The following is a 15,846-nucleotide window of genomic DNA, read 5'->3' on the forward strand; positions in this document are numbered from 1 at the left end:
CAGTCTCCTGTCAGCAGGCCAGTTGACCGGCCATGGACTCCAAGTGGTTCCACTTGGAGCTTGGTGGGTCTGGCTGCGCTCCGCACCTGGCTTGAAGCCTGGTACCGTGACAGGATTTGCTCCAAATGACAGCTCTCAATGATAGCTGTTAAAGCATTCTGGGTTCCCACAATAGCAGCTGCTGTTGTAAATTCATTCCCTAACGCCCCTAATGACTCCCCGGAATTCCTGTGTCACTCCTGCAGGCGTGTGATCGGCGCTAGCCCTGCGGCAGCTGGTGAATATATCAGGGGATAAAGTATATTAATAATTCTATAAACAAGCAGTCAATTTTTTTTAAATAGTTAAAAGTTTAGTCCTGAACTTTCTAAAGTGAAGCCAGGAACCTTAGTCAGTATGCAATACTCTGAATATCACTACTGGTCACAGGGAGTTCCTCTTATTGTTATCGGAGCACACGTTTGCCGCTTGTTCAGGCAAAAATACAATTGAGACAAATGTTGAAGTTTTTCTCCATAGTTAAGGATTAAATCACCCCCTTCAGAAAGTTCCTCCACAAAGCAAAATATTTACCATTTGGATCAGACTCTTGCAGTGTAAAAGCTTTGGTTTCACTAGTTGATAATCATTGGCTGGTTTTTGACATCCAGCAAGTGTATAGAGTCAAACGTGAATCTTAGGGTGCTGTTTTTTTGTTTTGTTTTTTGTTAATAGGAAGTTTAGTTTAGTTTATCCTGGTCAGAACTGACAGCTGTGCTGGTATTATATAATGGTTCCTGTTACAGCAGTTTAATAGACTGAAATGCTTTTTTAAAATCATGTTATTCTGGCTCAAGAATATTCAGCTTTACTGGAAAATTCAAAAGGCAAGTTGTTGTTGCCTAAACTCATGAATTAATCCAAATGCAGTACCCCTGTTCTGGGGTTTTCTTCCAGGAGCATACTGTATCCAACGAGAAACCAGTAAATGTGTGTTTCAGTTTCCAGTGCCAGTCACCAGCTCATCGGAAGTGGCTGTGATATTTTTCCAGAAAGTTACTAGGAATTTAGTTATTAACAGCTTTTCCATAACCAAAAACATTTTTATTTACGTTGTAATTTTTTTTTTTTTTTTTAGAATGTATTATTATACGTGTTCAGGCTGTAAACCACCTAGCATTAAAGATAGCAATTGTCTTCGGTTTTGGTTTCAAATAAGATGTTTTCTGTCTACTCTACTCTCTTTACTCAGTTAAAATGATTTGAAACTACACATTTATATGCACCAAATGTAAAACCATTCTAGCCGATGGGGTTCAGTAGGGGACAATCCTTCTGAAGAACAGAGAAGGGCAGTTGACATCTTTAACAGACACGCACACCTTGGTGTCATGATGATGCTGACGGGATCACGGTCGAGCCCCTCCATGTGTATGTGTACGTGTGTGTCTTTTTCAATTGCCGGGCACCCAATGCCCTACTAATCCCCAGCTGATGCTGCGCGAGGAGGAGGGGGAGTATCCCAGCATGCCCCTGTGCAGTGCAGCCGGCGATGGATACTGCAGCCTGCTGCTGCTGCTAACACATGCTGCCATTTCCAGCCTGTCTTCTCTTCCTCCCTAAGGGACCCGTGATCGAGCCGCCCAGCAGCGGGACTAGCCCAACACTGAGCCGTGCCCTGTACCCATCTCCGAGATAAGCAGTACCGCCTGCCGCTGCCAGCCCGGGAGAGGGGGTCCACCCTTGCCGTGGAGGGGGGCATGGACCCCCTGGCCAAACCCTGCCCGGTTCAGGGAGAGCTAAACCCACAAAACCAGGACTGTGATCTGTTAGCTCCTCTCGAAGCTGCCGGAGGAGAGGGAGACGAGCGCCGCAGCAGTAGGAACGAGGCGAGGGGAGGCGAGCCCCAACTCGGCCCCAGGGAAATGGAAGAGTCGCTAGAAGAGAAGCTCAAAGGGCTGGCATTTAGAAAGCAGACTTCGTACAGGTAAGCACGGGGATGGTACAAGCATACTATTTATTATGATCATCATTATTGTAATAATATTGTTATTATTATTATTATTATTATTATTATTAATAATAATAATAATAATAATAATAATATAATAATAATAATAATAATAATAATCCATAATTCATATGTTCAGTAATTTAAGTTCTAAGATTTCGGAAAGCCAAAGGGAAGAATTGACAAAGTGTCCTCCACGTGCAGCCGGAGCGGCATAGGGACATTATTATTATTATTATTATTATTATTATTATTATTATTATTATTATTATTATTTATTATTATATTAAGAGGTGAAGCAAATTGAAAAACCTTTACAAATCCTCACAACAATATGGTTTAATTACATTTATATATTCCTTATAATGTCTTTAATTAAAGACATAAGGAAACGAAACAAATTATATCAAATTAGTTTGTTCAATTGTGCGTGCTGTACCCATTGAGCTGTACTATACAATGTAGTAGGGAGGGAGGGAAGGAGGGCGGTGACAGTGGCGTGTAATTTATTTGCTATAAGAAGCGTGTTAAATGTCTTTAGCTTTTTGTTTGCCTAATATGTATCTGTGTGCAGAGATGTTAAAAATGTATGCATGTACTGTGTGTAAGTATGTACTAAGTCATTTTGGCCACTTTGCAGTCTCCATTAATTTAAGCTACTAACAACCAAACGAGCAAGATGGGCCAAATGGCCTCCTCTCGTTTGTAAACTTTCTTATGTTCTTATTCAGTTCCCTTCAGTACAATTATCAGAAATAGTCAACTTGGTTAACCTGCCTTTAGACACTATGCCGGTACTAAGTGACTATCAATCTAGAAAGTTAAAATACACTGTTCTGCACATGCTAATGCATGAAGTCAATGAACACTTTTCACTGGTGCTGTGCAAAAGAATACATTCCTTGCAGAGCTAATGACAGGCAACACAACTGTAGTCCAGTCACCTCTGATTGGTTATAAGGGTCCCTGTGCTGACACATGCAAGTGTTATTGCATTGCTTAAAAGACAAAAAGCTTCCATTATTATTAGTATAGTGGAGCTAAAAGGTCCCAGTGTCCTATGATTAGTCTTGAATGATGAAGTGTATGCAGGCTGGAGGCAAGTAATACTTTATAAGCATATTTTTTAGAAATGTTTTATTTTTATTTTTTCAGAGCAGCACTGCAAAATGAGCATCTGACTTATAAGACTCTATGAAACATATACTAATAAAAAAACCTATGTTTTACCTTAGTTTAAAATCACTGTGTTCTTTATGCATTTTATATGTGCATAGGTACAGTCTGTATGTTTAGTAAGCATGTCTTATGCAGTTGCATTTTGTGTTATTTCTTTTTTTGTTGCATAACACTATGTAACACAATTTTTGTTCCTGGGTAGTAAGTGTTATTTCCTAATTGCTTATGCCTCAAAAGTATAGAAAATGGCTATTATTCCCCACAAACTTTGCTTTTGTGACCAGGACAGGTAAATTTCAAAATATCACTATTTCCAATGAGAAAACGGGAGCTTTTGTGTCTTTTTGTTCACATAAAGTCAGAAAAAAACAACATATGAATCCAAATTAACATGTATTTATACTAAAGTAATACAAAAATGACTACAAAAGATTTAGAAGTGAGTTTTTCGAGATTTACAATTATACTGTAAATTTACAGTATAATCGTAAATCTCGAAAAACTACTCACTTCTAAATCTTTTGTGGTCATTTTTGTTTGAAATTTACCTGTCGTGGTCACAAAAGCAAAGTTTTTGGGAAATAATAGCCATTTTATATACTTTTGAGGAATAAGCAATTAGGAAATAACACTTACTACCCAGGAACAACAAAAAATAAAAAATAATTGTTACACGGTGTAATCAGTACAATTCAGCTGTGAATCATAGATGCAAATATAACACGCTGGACTGCTGGTCTATTCAATTGATCTAAACAGTGGCATATTCAAATACTACCACAGCTTTGATAATAAGTATTGTAAGTGTCAGCTTGAGTTAGTTACCCACATGGTTAAGTCTCCCCTGCATCTCTTGGTGTCCGTTTCCTAGGTTGTTCCGTTGGGTAAACCTTGTTGTGAACTATGCCTGAGGAAGGTGCTGAGGTCCAGGCACTAGCCTGAAAAGCTCTGGAGTTTGAGGGGCATAGTGCAGTAATATCGGGCTGGATATCATGAGCAAGTGAAAAGCAGTAGTGCGGGGACAAATAGAAGAATGCTCAAACAAACACTGCTTGAAATGTATTCAATGGCAAAAAAGACCATGTTCATATTCGTTCATATTTGTTCATATAACAGAATTTATACATGACTGCATGAAATGATATCATGCGATGTAAACCAATGCATCAGTGATTTATGAAACAGTGAACACACATTCTACTTTACGGAAGAGGCTTACTCTTCTTTCTTTAATAGGTAATTCAATGGGGTACTAGGTTTATTTTAGATTTTTTTTTTTACTGCAGTGTGGTACAAGTTATAATTTTCCAGCTAATTCAAAATGAAATAATACTTAAATATTTGATTACATTGGGAAATGATTTTCAGACATGTACTGGTGCTGTTGTTTTTAATAGAATGTGAATCTAAAGTCTGAGATATTTCATGAACTTGGTTAGGCACCCTCCTAGCATTATAGTATGGCCCTGTCAGCCTCCTTTGGCCTCATGATTGTTGAAATCTATAGCTCTCAAGAGAATCCAAGAATGTGCCCAAGGTGTGTTGTCCTATATTGTCTCTATTCACCCTTTTTGTACAATGGAAAAACTCACATGAAAACGTATTTGTTTGGGTCTGTTTATTTGTAGCTGGATTATATAATAGACACTGGCTTTTTTTATATAAAGCATCCTGAAATGCTTGCATGAAGAGCGGTATGTATGTAAGGAATCCCTTTTTTTTAATTTAACAGTTTTTCTTCATGTTACATGGCAGACTGAGGTCATGGGCAATCTGAAATTCGTCAAGGGTAATTGCAAATATTTTTTTATTAAAAAAGAAAAATCAGGCCCCAACCATTATGCACACACACACACACACACACACACACACACACACACACACACACACACACACACACACACACACACTTTCATAGATATGAAAAAATAAGTTTTAAGATAAATTTAAAAAAAATTGAAAGTCCACCTAATGGAGGTATATTGTTTATGTCAGTAGAAGACTTTGAGGTACTGTGTGTATGTGTATCTTATGTGCATGCATGAACCGGTACGACACTTACAGCTGGTTTCACAGACCCATATTAGCACTAATCGTGAAGTACTTAATGTTAATTTAAGGTAGGCCATATTAATGTTAACCAGCCACTGCAGTTTTACATATCTCAAGAGAAATGATGAAACTTGGTTAAGGCATTCTTTAGCACATGTTATTGAGAGTTCCATCATGGGGCGATATAGGAACTGCTTGTTTCTTTGTATGTACATCATATTTGTAGGTTTTTATTATGGGGATGTATGGAAGAACATGTCTGTCTGTTTGTCCTACAGTTCCACATGTACAGTGCAGTACATTGTTTTCTTCTTCTGCTTGTTAAAGAAGCAACATAATAGAAGTGAAGCCAGAGTACTAAATGACTGTTACATGTTGTATGTATATAGAGATTGGAAAGAGAACTTAGTTTTGGAGTTTCACAAAAAAAATAAAAAAAACAACAACATTTCTTGATCGTTTCTAATGCCCTCCAACCTCAGAAAACATACTCTTTTAATAAAACAGTATTGGCGGTCACCTGAACTAGGCAATCCCCTGCTCTTACCAGTCAGTAATTCACTGTTTATCCTAAACATGAGCAGTCCCATTGATTGGTGACTGGTTAGCTCAGGTTTTACTGCAATTCCATGAACAAGTTACAAACCCGATCTATTGCGCACTGTGTGGGTGTTCAGACCGCTGAGCTGTTTACCCTGTCATCTGGTTCTATTCCAAATTCCTCCTCTCCACACAACTGGTGCAGGGAAATATGCATTCATAGCATTTTTTTCTTAGCTTCTATTGCCTCTACAAATATGTAGATAAATAAGGGTAATCACCCCTATTTAAAACAGACTATAATATACTAATAAGTCTTTGTGAAAAGTGCATTACTGTAACTTCAAAAGTGCAACAATATGTAAGGGCTGGCATATTAAACTTTTGAATTTGCAGGGCTGAATTAAATTTTTTCAAGTATTACTGAGGCAAAAAGGCAGAACATACACAATTTTATTATATATAATATTTTTGTTTTGTTTTGTTTTTTGTGTTTTTGATGTTCCAAATAATACAGGGTGATTTATAAACAATGCACAGTAGGAACAATGAAATCCCATAAATATTGAAGGATTATTGAACAAAATTAGGACAGAATGGGCAAACATCACAACAAAATGTTTTTAGCTAACTGGAATCAGAGAATTACCATGTGCCATTCCAGAACTCAGTGCGAACAGTTCATGGTCAAATGGTGCAAATCACCTTGCATATAGACACTCACTGCAAGTATTCCTCTAGTAATATAGTTTAAAATATGTTTTAAAAAGGATAAGATACCCCTAAGCTTGTCAAAGAATGAATCCAGTGAATGCATTTGCTTCATGCTGTTGTGGGAGCAGAATTCAGTACCAGAGTTTAAAAATGTTATGCTTGACAACTTGCATTGCAGAACACAGCTTTCATGTGTTTGTGTTGTAGGTAAAAGCTTCAACTTTATTGTAAGTTGTGCTGTGTTCTGCAGTGTGACTCATCAAGTGTGCAGAATGATATCGCTTGCAGCCCAGGTTATTGATAATGTGGAGATCAGCTGGTTAAGTGGCTCTTGGGTAATTTTAAACAAATAAGTACAAACACAGAGATATTTTGTTTAATTTTCAAAGACTATTTAATTTTTGATATGCTGAAAAATATATTCAAGAATCATAGCTGACAGAAGTCTTGCGCCATGATTTGTGGTCACTGCTGTAATTCAAAGCATTGAGATACTTCTAATGAACATGACAACTCCCTCATTAGCGGCTATATTTTAATCTTAAACCATTGTTCAATTAAGAAGAAACATTTTCTTACAATAGTATAATAAAGTGTAAACCCCCCCCCCCCAAGCTAACTAAAGGAAAGATAGACATTTTCCAGTTTAATTGACAAGTAAAAACATTTCACTCATTTCAGCGGTTGAACGTCATTTAAAGAGGCTTTTTTTTCATTTTCTCAGTAATACCACAAAAGATTCAATTCAAATAACTTTTAGCTGTGAAAAAGACATTTTAGAAATATATTAATACTATTGGAGTTAATATGTTTTTATTTTAATAAAAACATCATTGAATTATCAAAAATCATATTTACTCTATGTATTGCATGTTATTTATTCTCAGCTAAAACATGCCTTGTTAGACAAACGTTTAGGCTAGAAATGTCTTTGTTGCTTAAACTTATTTTTATATTCCATAGTAAAAGCATCTGATAAAAAAGAGTTAGTAGCAGGAAGATGACCGTGCAGTTCAGTGTCAGGAGTGCTAACGATAGGACTGAAATGCTTGTGGGCCTACATGTAAGGAGTGAAAACAAATTGAACAGTCAACACTAATGGAGTACAGTGAAAAAGATAACCAGGGTATCATATTTTAGTGTAAACCAGATCATGATTGCTTTGTCTATTTTTTGTTTTACTGCAGAACATTTGTGTGGGATTCCTGTTAAAAAAAAAAAAAAAAAAAAAAAAAAAAAAGCTTTTTTGTATCAATCTTTGTTTTTAGTAAAATAAATAAAAAATTGACCTAAAATCAGTTTCTTCACTTTTTTATTCAGCTGTTTCTACTGTAATAATATCTGAACAAAAGCGCTGTAAAGTAGTTCAAAGCAGGTTAGTTTGCATATACGGTAATGTGTTTCGCAATTACATTCACACAAGCATCACTTAAGCCAGCCTGTAAGAGGATAACTGGTGACTATGAAAATGTCTATCTCTTTTTACCGGTTATATAACACAGGTGCAAAAATGCTTCTTTTTTTAGCATCCAGTGCCTCTTTAAGGAGTGTAAAAAAATATTATTGTCATAAAATGGAGTGATAAGGGAAAGCTTTTTTTTTTTTTTTTTTATCCCCTCGGGGTGTCGTGTGACACACTGCTGTAACATATTCTGCTGAGGGCTATGGCTAAGACAAGCGACACAGGGAATGAATTTATAGTCAGGTGGCAAGTCGAGAATGAAAGATGAAATGGAAATAAAGATAACTCCTAAGAACAAGGGCCTTGTGTGAAATTTGTTGTGCTAACAAGAGGGAAGAAAATGTTTTTTTTAAAGCCTTGGTTATTCCCTTATAAAAGTTTCCCATAATAAAATGGGTGTAATAAAGCAGTGTGAAAGCACGGTAACACATAGTGTAAGCATTGTAAAGAGGTATGGTAAAGTTAATTAAAAACCATGTCAAATTGTGGTAAGGCCAAATAAAATAAAAAAAAGTGTGGTTCTGGTTACGCTGGGAAAAAAAAATAGGGTAGGTAGGTAGGTAAAACTTTGTATTTTATTTTATTTTCCGAATAAGCAGTGTGAGCTGGTAAAAGTGGCAGGTGATAGTTTAGTTTACACTGTCATCTTGCTTCATTATACCCACCTTCTCCCCTTTCTGCACCTAACAGCTGGCTTAGTCTCATTTTGAGGGTGTGTCTTCATTAATAAATTTTCCGCCTGCCTTGTTTTATGCTATATGATACAAACGAGTCACAGTCTGTTCAAATTTGGTTAACGGTTTTCAATGATATCAGAGTTAGGGGTATTATGTATTGATTGATTCATACACACGCGCACACATATGCACTCGGTTTAGTTACAATTAAATAACGTATCCACATAACCACATTTTATATATTTGTATTTACTGTAAGGTAGTGTAATTAAATCACATTGCCAGCACACACTTGCATAAGCATGTTGGAAGTGGGTATTCAGTGGCTCGTCACTGTCAGCAGCAGTGCCCGTGTTACAGGATAATCCTCACCCCAGGATAATCCTCACCCCGGTGAGTTCTATCCTAGGCTAATCCTCACCCAGTCAGGCCAATTCTTACTCCAGTGTTCTTCTTGGAGGGTGAATATTAGCCCGGGCCAATTCTCACCCCAGTACTCTGTATATAGCATAATCGTTTTCGTTGTACGATAACTAATCTAAGCTAATCAGCAGCAGGACTTATGTTTGTGAATGTCCTGTAAAAGATACAGGGAAAAAGACTGATGTAGACAAAATAAGCAACGTTTATTGAACAATAAGAGTGAGAACAATAATAGAATAAAAATGTTTCATACACTAAAACCACCAATCTTGTTTACTGCAAGCTTGGAGTGTGTGTGTGTGTGTGTGTGTGTGTGTTTGTGTGTGTGTGTGTATATATGTATTGCTATTGATATATTATAAACATCTGTGTTTTAAATAATAAAGATAATAACTTTTTACTCTAAATGAAATATGGAGTGGCTCGCTTTCTTTAATTATAAGATAACCATATAAAAATAAGTACGTTTTAGTAGTTGAACATGTACAAAAGTAGCTGGCAGCAGTTAAATGAACATTAAAATATTTATATATTAATTGGATTGTTCAGGAACTGAAATAAATTACCTATAACCTGCTTAACTTTTTTATCTGAAAGGCATCAGCTGCAATGTTTTCGATGTTCAAGTATTCCTTTACAGTTCACACACAAGTACATTTAAGAGTTATCAATCCAGGAAAAATTATTTATGGTAAGCGTGAAGACTTTTCAGAGTTATTCAGCTGATGTGAACATTTTGTTATAATTTCATTATACAGTATTTCCAAGGCAATCCACAATAATTTGTGGCAAATCGTGAATATAAATTTCATTTTTTTCTGATATGTGGTCGCATTTTTCAAACAACTGTTTTGCAAAACAGCTACCAGTACTTGACGATACTCAGACGCCAACAATTTATCTGAAACTGAAGATCTTGTTTGCGCAAGGTTTCTAGAAAATTGCATGAGTGAAAACGAGGTCGTGCACAGCGAGACATTTTTCAGATTGATATCGAAAAATGTAGCCCATTGTCAGCAAAACATATTTAGGGTTGTGTGGAAAAAATAGAGCAGGTCGGTAACCAGAACCACACATATTGTTTTATTTGGCCTAAACTAAATCATGGGTTACACAATTGAAACCTATAAAACTACTGTGAACATTTACCAGGGATACCCTTTCAATCAGCAGAAATCAGCAGAGCTACAATGCTTTTAAAATCTGCTGCAGAAGCATAGTTTGAAAAATGTAAGAATTGTGTCTATAAATAACATCAATTACATACCCAGAAAGAACAACGAATAACAGAAGATCAAGGAAGGTTCTGGTTCTATTGTTTTGTTTATTGTATGCATTTATGGTGGAAGTATCTTGACAAAACTAGAAGGCCCACTATATGTTTTCTAGTGTATTTCTTATAAAAATGTACCACAGTAAATCTCCACAATATAGCGGTCAATGCTTTGTAATGGTTAATCCTGTTTTTACTGTGCTTTACCAAGCTTGTGCTAGTCCTCACAATACTTTGCTTTAACATGGTATACTGCAGTAAACTTCTAAAAGGGTATGCTGCTTGTAAACGTCTCACCATTAGTACCCTAAATGAGTGATCATGTGTTAAAAACATGATTGTAAGTGAAGTGAATGTCAATCGTGTGGTTTCAACTGGACATTATTTAAGTAGTCCGTATAAGATATAGTTGTTTGTTCAGAATCAAGTAATAGTAATTATATGTCAGTTTGCGAAGTCTTATAAATTCACTATCTGAAATAGATGATTCCTGGCACAGAGAAGAAACAACTTGGGTGCAGGTAGCAGAACTTTCTTTAAAAAAAAAAAAAAAAAAAAAAAAAAAAAGTACCAGCCCCCAACATACTGCTGCACACGTTGCTCTCAGATCTCTAAAGAAAATTGTAAATTCTGCAGTAGCATCATATTCAAGACCATCTGTCTTTCTCACCTGGCATTTTTTTAATAGTAGAAGACCAGGGTTCAATCCTGTCACCACATTCTATGCCAGTGTTTCCCAAACACTACAACCACCTGGGGCTACCTTCACATTTTTAAATCTAGGCTATTAAAGATGAACTGGTTTGACAAAGCCATTAAATCATGTTTCTCAGTGTCTTGCTCTGCATGAATATAAAATATATTGTTTTGTATATAGAGCAAAAAAAGAGGCATCAAATGAATAAAAAAATAGAAAATAAACATTTTTCATCAATTAAAAGCTAGCAATTTAAAGTGCGCAGGGAGAGGCAGCTAATGGCAGTAGGAAGGTATCAATGTGGTATTATTTTCAACTTGCATATTGGCAACACATCCCACATTGTACGTAGCATATTCTGCACAGTAATGCAAAAAAATGGTATTAGAGCATTACACAACCCAAAACTTGATGAATGTGCCCTAGTCTCCCCTGTATGTTATAACTCCAAATTAGATGCAGCCTGTTGAGCCAAAATAAAAGAGATCATCACTCTTTTAGTGCTGTGCTATTTTCATGCAATGGGAGGTCAGAGTGGTAGAGAATCACATGACATGCACCCTGTGTCTACATCGCAGTGCGCTGCCAGAGAGGGGAATAGAAAGGTTAATTACTGAGGTGTCAGCACATTGGAAGCTGGAGGACATAATTCACGCTGACTGCCTGTAGGGATGTAGTGAGGAGACACCAGCCATATGGAGGCTGACAGCTCCAAATCTCAGAACAGGCAGATCAGAGAAATCTTAGGGTTTTTTGCAGTGTGTTTTAATGATTGTCATCATGTAACCAGCACCAAAGGAGGGATTGTTGTTTGTGCCGAGGGCCATTCACTTTCAAAGTTTCAGTTCACTTTCAATTCACTTTTTACCATTTATAAAATGCACTGTGGTATACCAAGAGCATAGCATAGTATAGAGAAGTATAGTGAAAGCATTGTAACGTATAGTATGGTGCTGACTATTTATAATTTTTCCTCCACTGCTCAAACAAAAAATGTTGTGTTTCTTTCCTTTTAGAAAAAATAGGGAGGAAGGTTTATGTAAAAGCAAAGGCTTGACGTGACCAATATAAAACTTAAGTATAACCTTCCAGATGGCAAAAGTTTAAATTTTGGTCTTACACCTCCAAGCTCAAGTTGCTTGCATTTCATTTGTTGGACCAAGCAACTACAGTAATATTCCATGTCATTTTGTAATAGCTCTTACGTCAAACTTTATTAACATAAGTAATGTTTGTACTGCATATCTAAAGGTGTATTTAACATTTAGTTTATGGTAAATAAGACACAGATTTAACGTGACAAGTTTTCAATTGTGTGGGACACGTGACATTCTTGCCTTCAATTGTCCCTCCATCAAAACCGACAGATTTTCTGTCTTGCCCATCATAACTGAAACTGATTTGCAAAAGAGAGATTTTAATATGACAGAATACACTTTGGGATGACTTCTCCACAACACATGAATTAGTCATGTAATGTACAGCCTATGTGTGTGCTACACATCACAGTTCTTGTTTCCGATTTTTTTCTGGTACAACCCCTGTTTTTCTCAAACTGATCACATGGGTCTGTTATGGCAACGGGATTCTTATTTTTTATTCGTTGAAAATGGTGGCAGTACATTACATACATTTAAAAAACAGTTTTGAGTGTGAAAGGCCTTTTACAGAAAGGCATCCTCCCTTGTGAGTCTAGGAAATGAAGCATATGACTGACTGTGGTAATAATAGACTATTGATTGGTCTGACTGTTTTCAAGCTAGTGGATTCTGTGTGACTGTAAAACACTTTGATAGAACTGATCTAAAAAAATGCTTGGGATATTAACAATATGCAGTTCTATACAAAGTGTGGGTGCTACAGTACATGTAAGACAACTATAAACCAGCTGTAGAATTGTACATTTTTGCTTGTTGCTGTAAAGTATGGATGAAGTATATTTAATCTGACTTGCGGAATGAAACCACCAATCGCTGGGTTGGTTTCATTTTTACATTAGTTGTGGGGAGTAATCTTGTAATTGTGGTAACATATATGGCTAACAAGGAGCAGAAAGATGTCAGGTTGCCATGGCAATTTTAATTTTCTCACGCAACAAGACTCTTCTGAAAACAAAAGACAGGGAATGACAGTCTACTTGGAACCAGAGTGTGTCCTTGCAAGTTCCTACAGTACTTGAGGTATTGCTGTGATCTGATTATGTTGGATGTTTACCAAACAGCTGATGTCAAGTAACCTCTGCAAATACCCAATGTAACTTTAAGAACAAAAATATCTCAAAGCATGTACTAAACTCAAGACCAGACAGATTATTTTGTGTAGGTTTTCAGCCCAAATTTGAACAGTGAAAGTGTTTGGAGTTTTCTAAGAAGTGAGTTCTGAAGCCTAGTAGGCACATTGCAGCAGAAAGCCGTACCACCCACAGAACCTCATTGTGTGGGTACAAGGCAGGCTAGCAGTAGATATGATTGAAAGAGAAATGATTTTTTTGCATTAGATCCATTTGACCCTCATTCCTACCCTCAGTGTGTTGAGGGGAAGAGATTTATATATATTGGTACGTATCTGACAGTGAGAAAAATGAAGTCTATGAGCAGTGTGCCATAGTTAGCAACTGGCTAAATCAACAATGGGGTATAGTATAGTGTACCAGTGCTACTCGGGTGCTTGTTTAGTCAAGTGGCACTACAATAGCAATGCAATGGAATTGTACAAAGGGTCAGTGTGAACAGAAAAACTGGTATGATGATCCCAGAAGGGTAATGTTTTTATATAGGATCACAATGGTAGGACCTAATGCACACTCTTAATCTATTGCAGTTCCATGGTACCATTTCCAGATCAGACAGTATGCTACTCGACCATGATTGTGCAATATTTGTGTTGCCATTGATGTTAATGATCTGGTTTGCTGTGGGGTTTTTTTCAGGGAGGTACACTTGTATAATAATGGTGTCATTCGAACTGTAACTGTAAATGCAGTGTGGTCAGGTGGTGAAGGGAGAAAATACACAGTAAAATGGAACATTCATGGAAGGAGGAGCAGTTTGTTTAGAAAAAGATTTAGAAGTGAGTAGATTTAGAAGTGAGTAATTTACAGTATAATCGTAAATCTCGAAAAACTACTCACTTCTAAATCTTTTGTAGTCATTTTTGTATTACTTTAGTATAAATACATGTTAATTTGGATTCATATGTTGTTTTTTTCTGACTTTATGTGAACGAAAAGACACAAAAGCGCCCGTTTTCTCATTGGAAATAGTGATATTTCAAAATATCACTGTCCTGGTCACAAAAGCAAAGTTTGTGGGGAATAATAGCCATTTTCTATACTTTTGAGGCATAAGCAATTAGGAAATAACACTTACTACCCAGGAACAAAAATTGTGTTGCATAATGTTATTACTAAAAGTTTAATTACTGTGGCAGCATAGGTCACTCTCATAAGTCAATTGTAATATACTGTGGGAATGTAGTTTATTGGTGCCCACTGCCCACTGTTAAAAACAAATTAAAAACTACAAATCCCATATCCTGCCATTTCACTGATTTATCAGTGCGATGGCTACTCATTTCAGACAGTTTGAAAACTTGTCAAACCAAGAAGAGGAAAATAAATTATTTTCATGTGATTGGAGAAGATTCAAAAGAAAATCGCGATTAACAAAATTTAGATATGCCGGCATCTTTACAAGGAATGAGCAATGAAGATGAAAGCAAACAGGGAACTTTGAGAAGGGTTATGTTAGTTATAGCATGTTCACAGTTGTTCAACCAACAGTGGCTAAAATATTTTCCCTGGCTTAAATCTGACAGTGTTAAAAAAAAAAAAAAAAAAAAAAACAAGAAAAAAAGAAAAAAGCATCATTGTTTTGCACATTTTGTTAGGGTGCAGGGGAACTGATGGCAGGCAAGACTGCATTTTTAACAGGGAGCCAGAAGTTCAAACGTGAAAATATATTAAACACAGTGCTTCAAAATGATGCCACGCAATGTGCGGAGAGGCATGCATTCAGAAACGTCTCATCACCATAAACAGACAAGTGGCACATTCTGAGGAAGATGCTACCAGGCAGTTAAAAATCACTTAATGTGGAAAAAAAAGTTGTCCATTATAATGTTATTGATGCAAAAGTATTGAACTGCATGTAAGAAAGGAAGGACAAATTGATTTGTAGATATTCCACGATACATTTGAAATTGAATTTTTTTTTGTGTGTGTGTGTGTGCCCCTAAATTTAAAGTTAGCGTAGCGCCCTGCCAAGAGGTTTCAAGACTCGTGAAAAATCCTGGTAAGTTTCTGTTTTATAACTACCATATTAAAAATGCTTTGATTGCACATTTGTTACATTTTGTTGTTGTGGTTGTTTTGTTTTTTTATTGCTATTTTACATATTGGACAGTATTAATAATAATTGTTGGTCATAGCTTACTGGTGGATTGCAGAGCTTGTTGAGTTCCACCAAAATGAATCGTTTGGGGTGTTACTGACCGCCACTGCACTAAAGCCATGAAAACTGTGAGAATCAATGACAGACACAGACTGTACCTCTCCTCCTGGTCAATGAGGGGGACACACCCTAGATGTTTCACAGACTTTGCCTTTCAACTGGTCAGTAAAGGAAAGGCTGTCCATAAAATGAATGATTAATTAGTATCCCTGGATATTATTCTGTAATATAAAAAGCTGCACTCAGTTTCACTCACAATGGGCAAGACAGCAGATCTGACAAACTTTGACAGAGGGCTCATAAGTAAGTTCTTCTGTAGCCCAGACACATTCCTGGTGTCCCACAAAGAAGTCCTGGTGTCCACAGGCAGGTGTTTGTCATTTTAATT

At 36.5% G+C, this 15,846-nt stretch overlaps 1 protein-coding gene across 4 annotated transcripts in view; it reads left to right on the forward strand.

Annotated features, from left to right (window-relative positions):
- The first annotated feature begins 1,484 nt into the window (after nt 1–1,484).
- LOC121319582 (diacylglycerol kinase iota-like) overlaps nt 1,485–15,846 on the forward strand; it is a 115,409-nt gene continuing 101,047 nt past the window's right edge. For 3 of the 4 annotated variants that reach the window (XM_041257163.1, XM_041257166.1, XM_041257167.1), the window contains exon 1: nt 1,485–1,966. In XM_041257163.1, coding sequence (XP_041113097.1) covers nt 1,740–1,966 — 227 coding nt within the window. In that variant the 5' untranslated portion in view covers nt 1,485–1,739. The remainder of the gene's footprint in view (nt 1,967–15,846) is intronic. The other variant, XM_041257165.1, reaches the window with a different exon arrangement.

This window comes from Polyodon spathula, chromosome 8, assembly GCF_017654505.1.
Source record: "Polyodon spathula isolate WHYD16114869_AA chromosome 8, ASM1765450v1, whole genome shotgun sequence".
NCBI classification, from domain to species: domain Eukaryota; kingdom Metazoa; phylum Chordata; class Actinopteri; order Acipenseriformes; family Polyodontidae; genus Polyodon; species Polyodon spathula.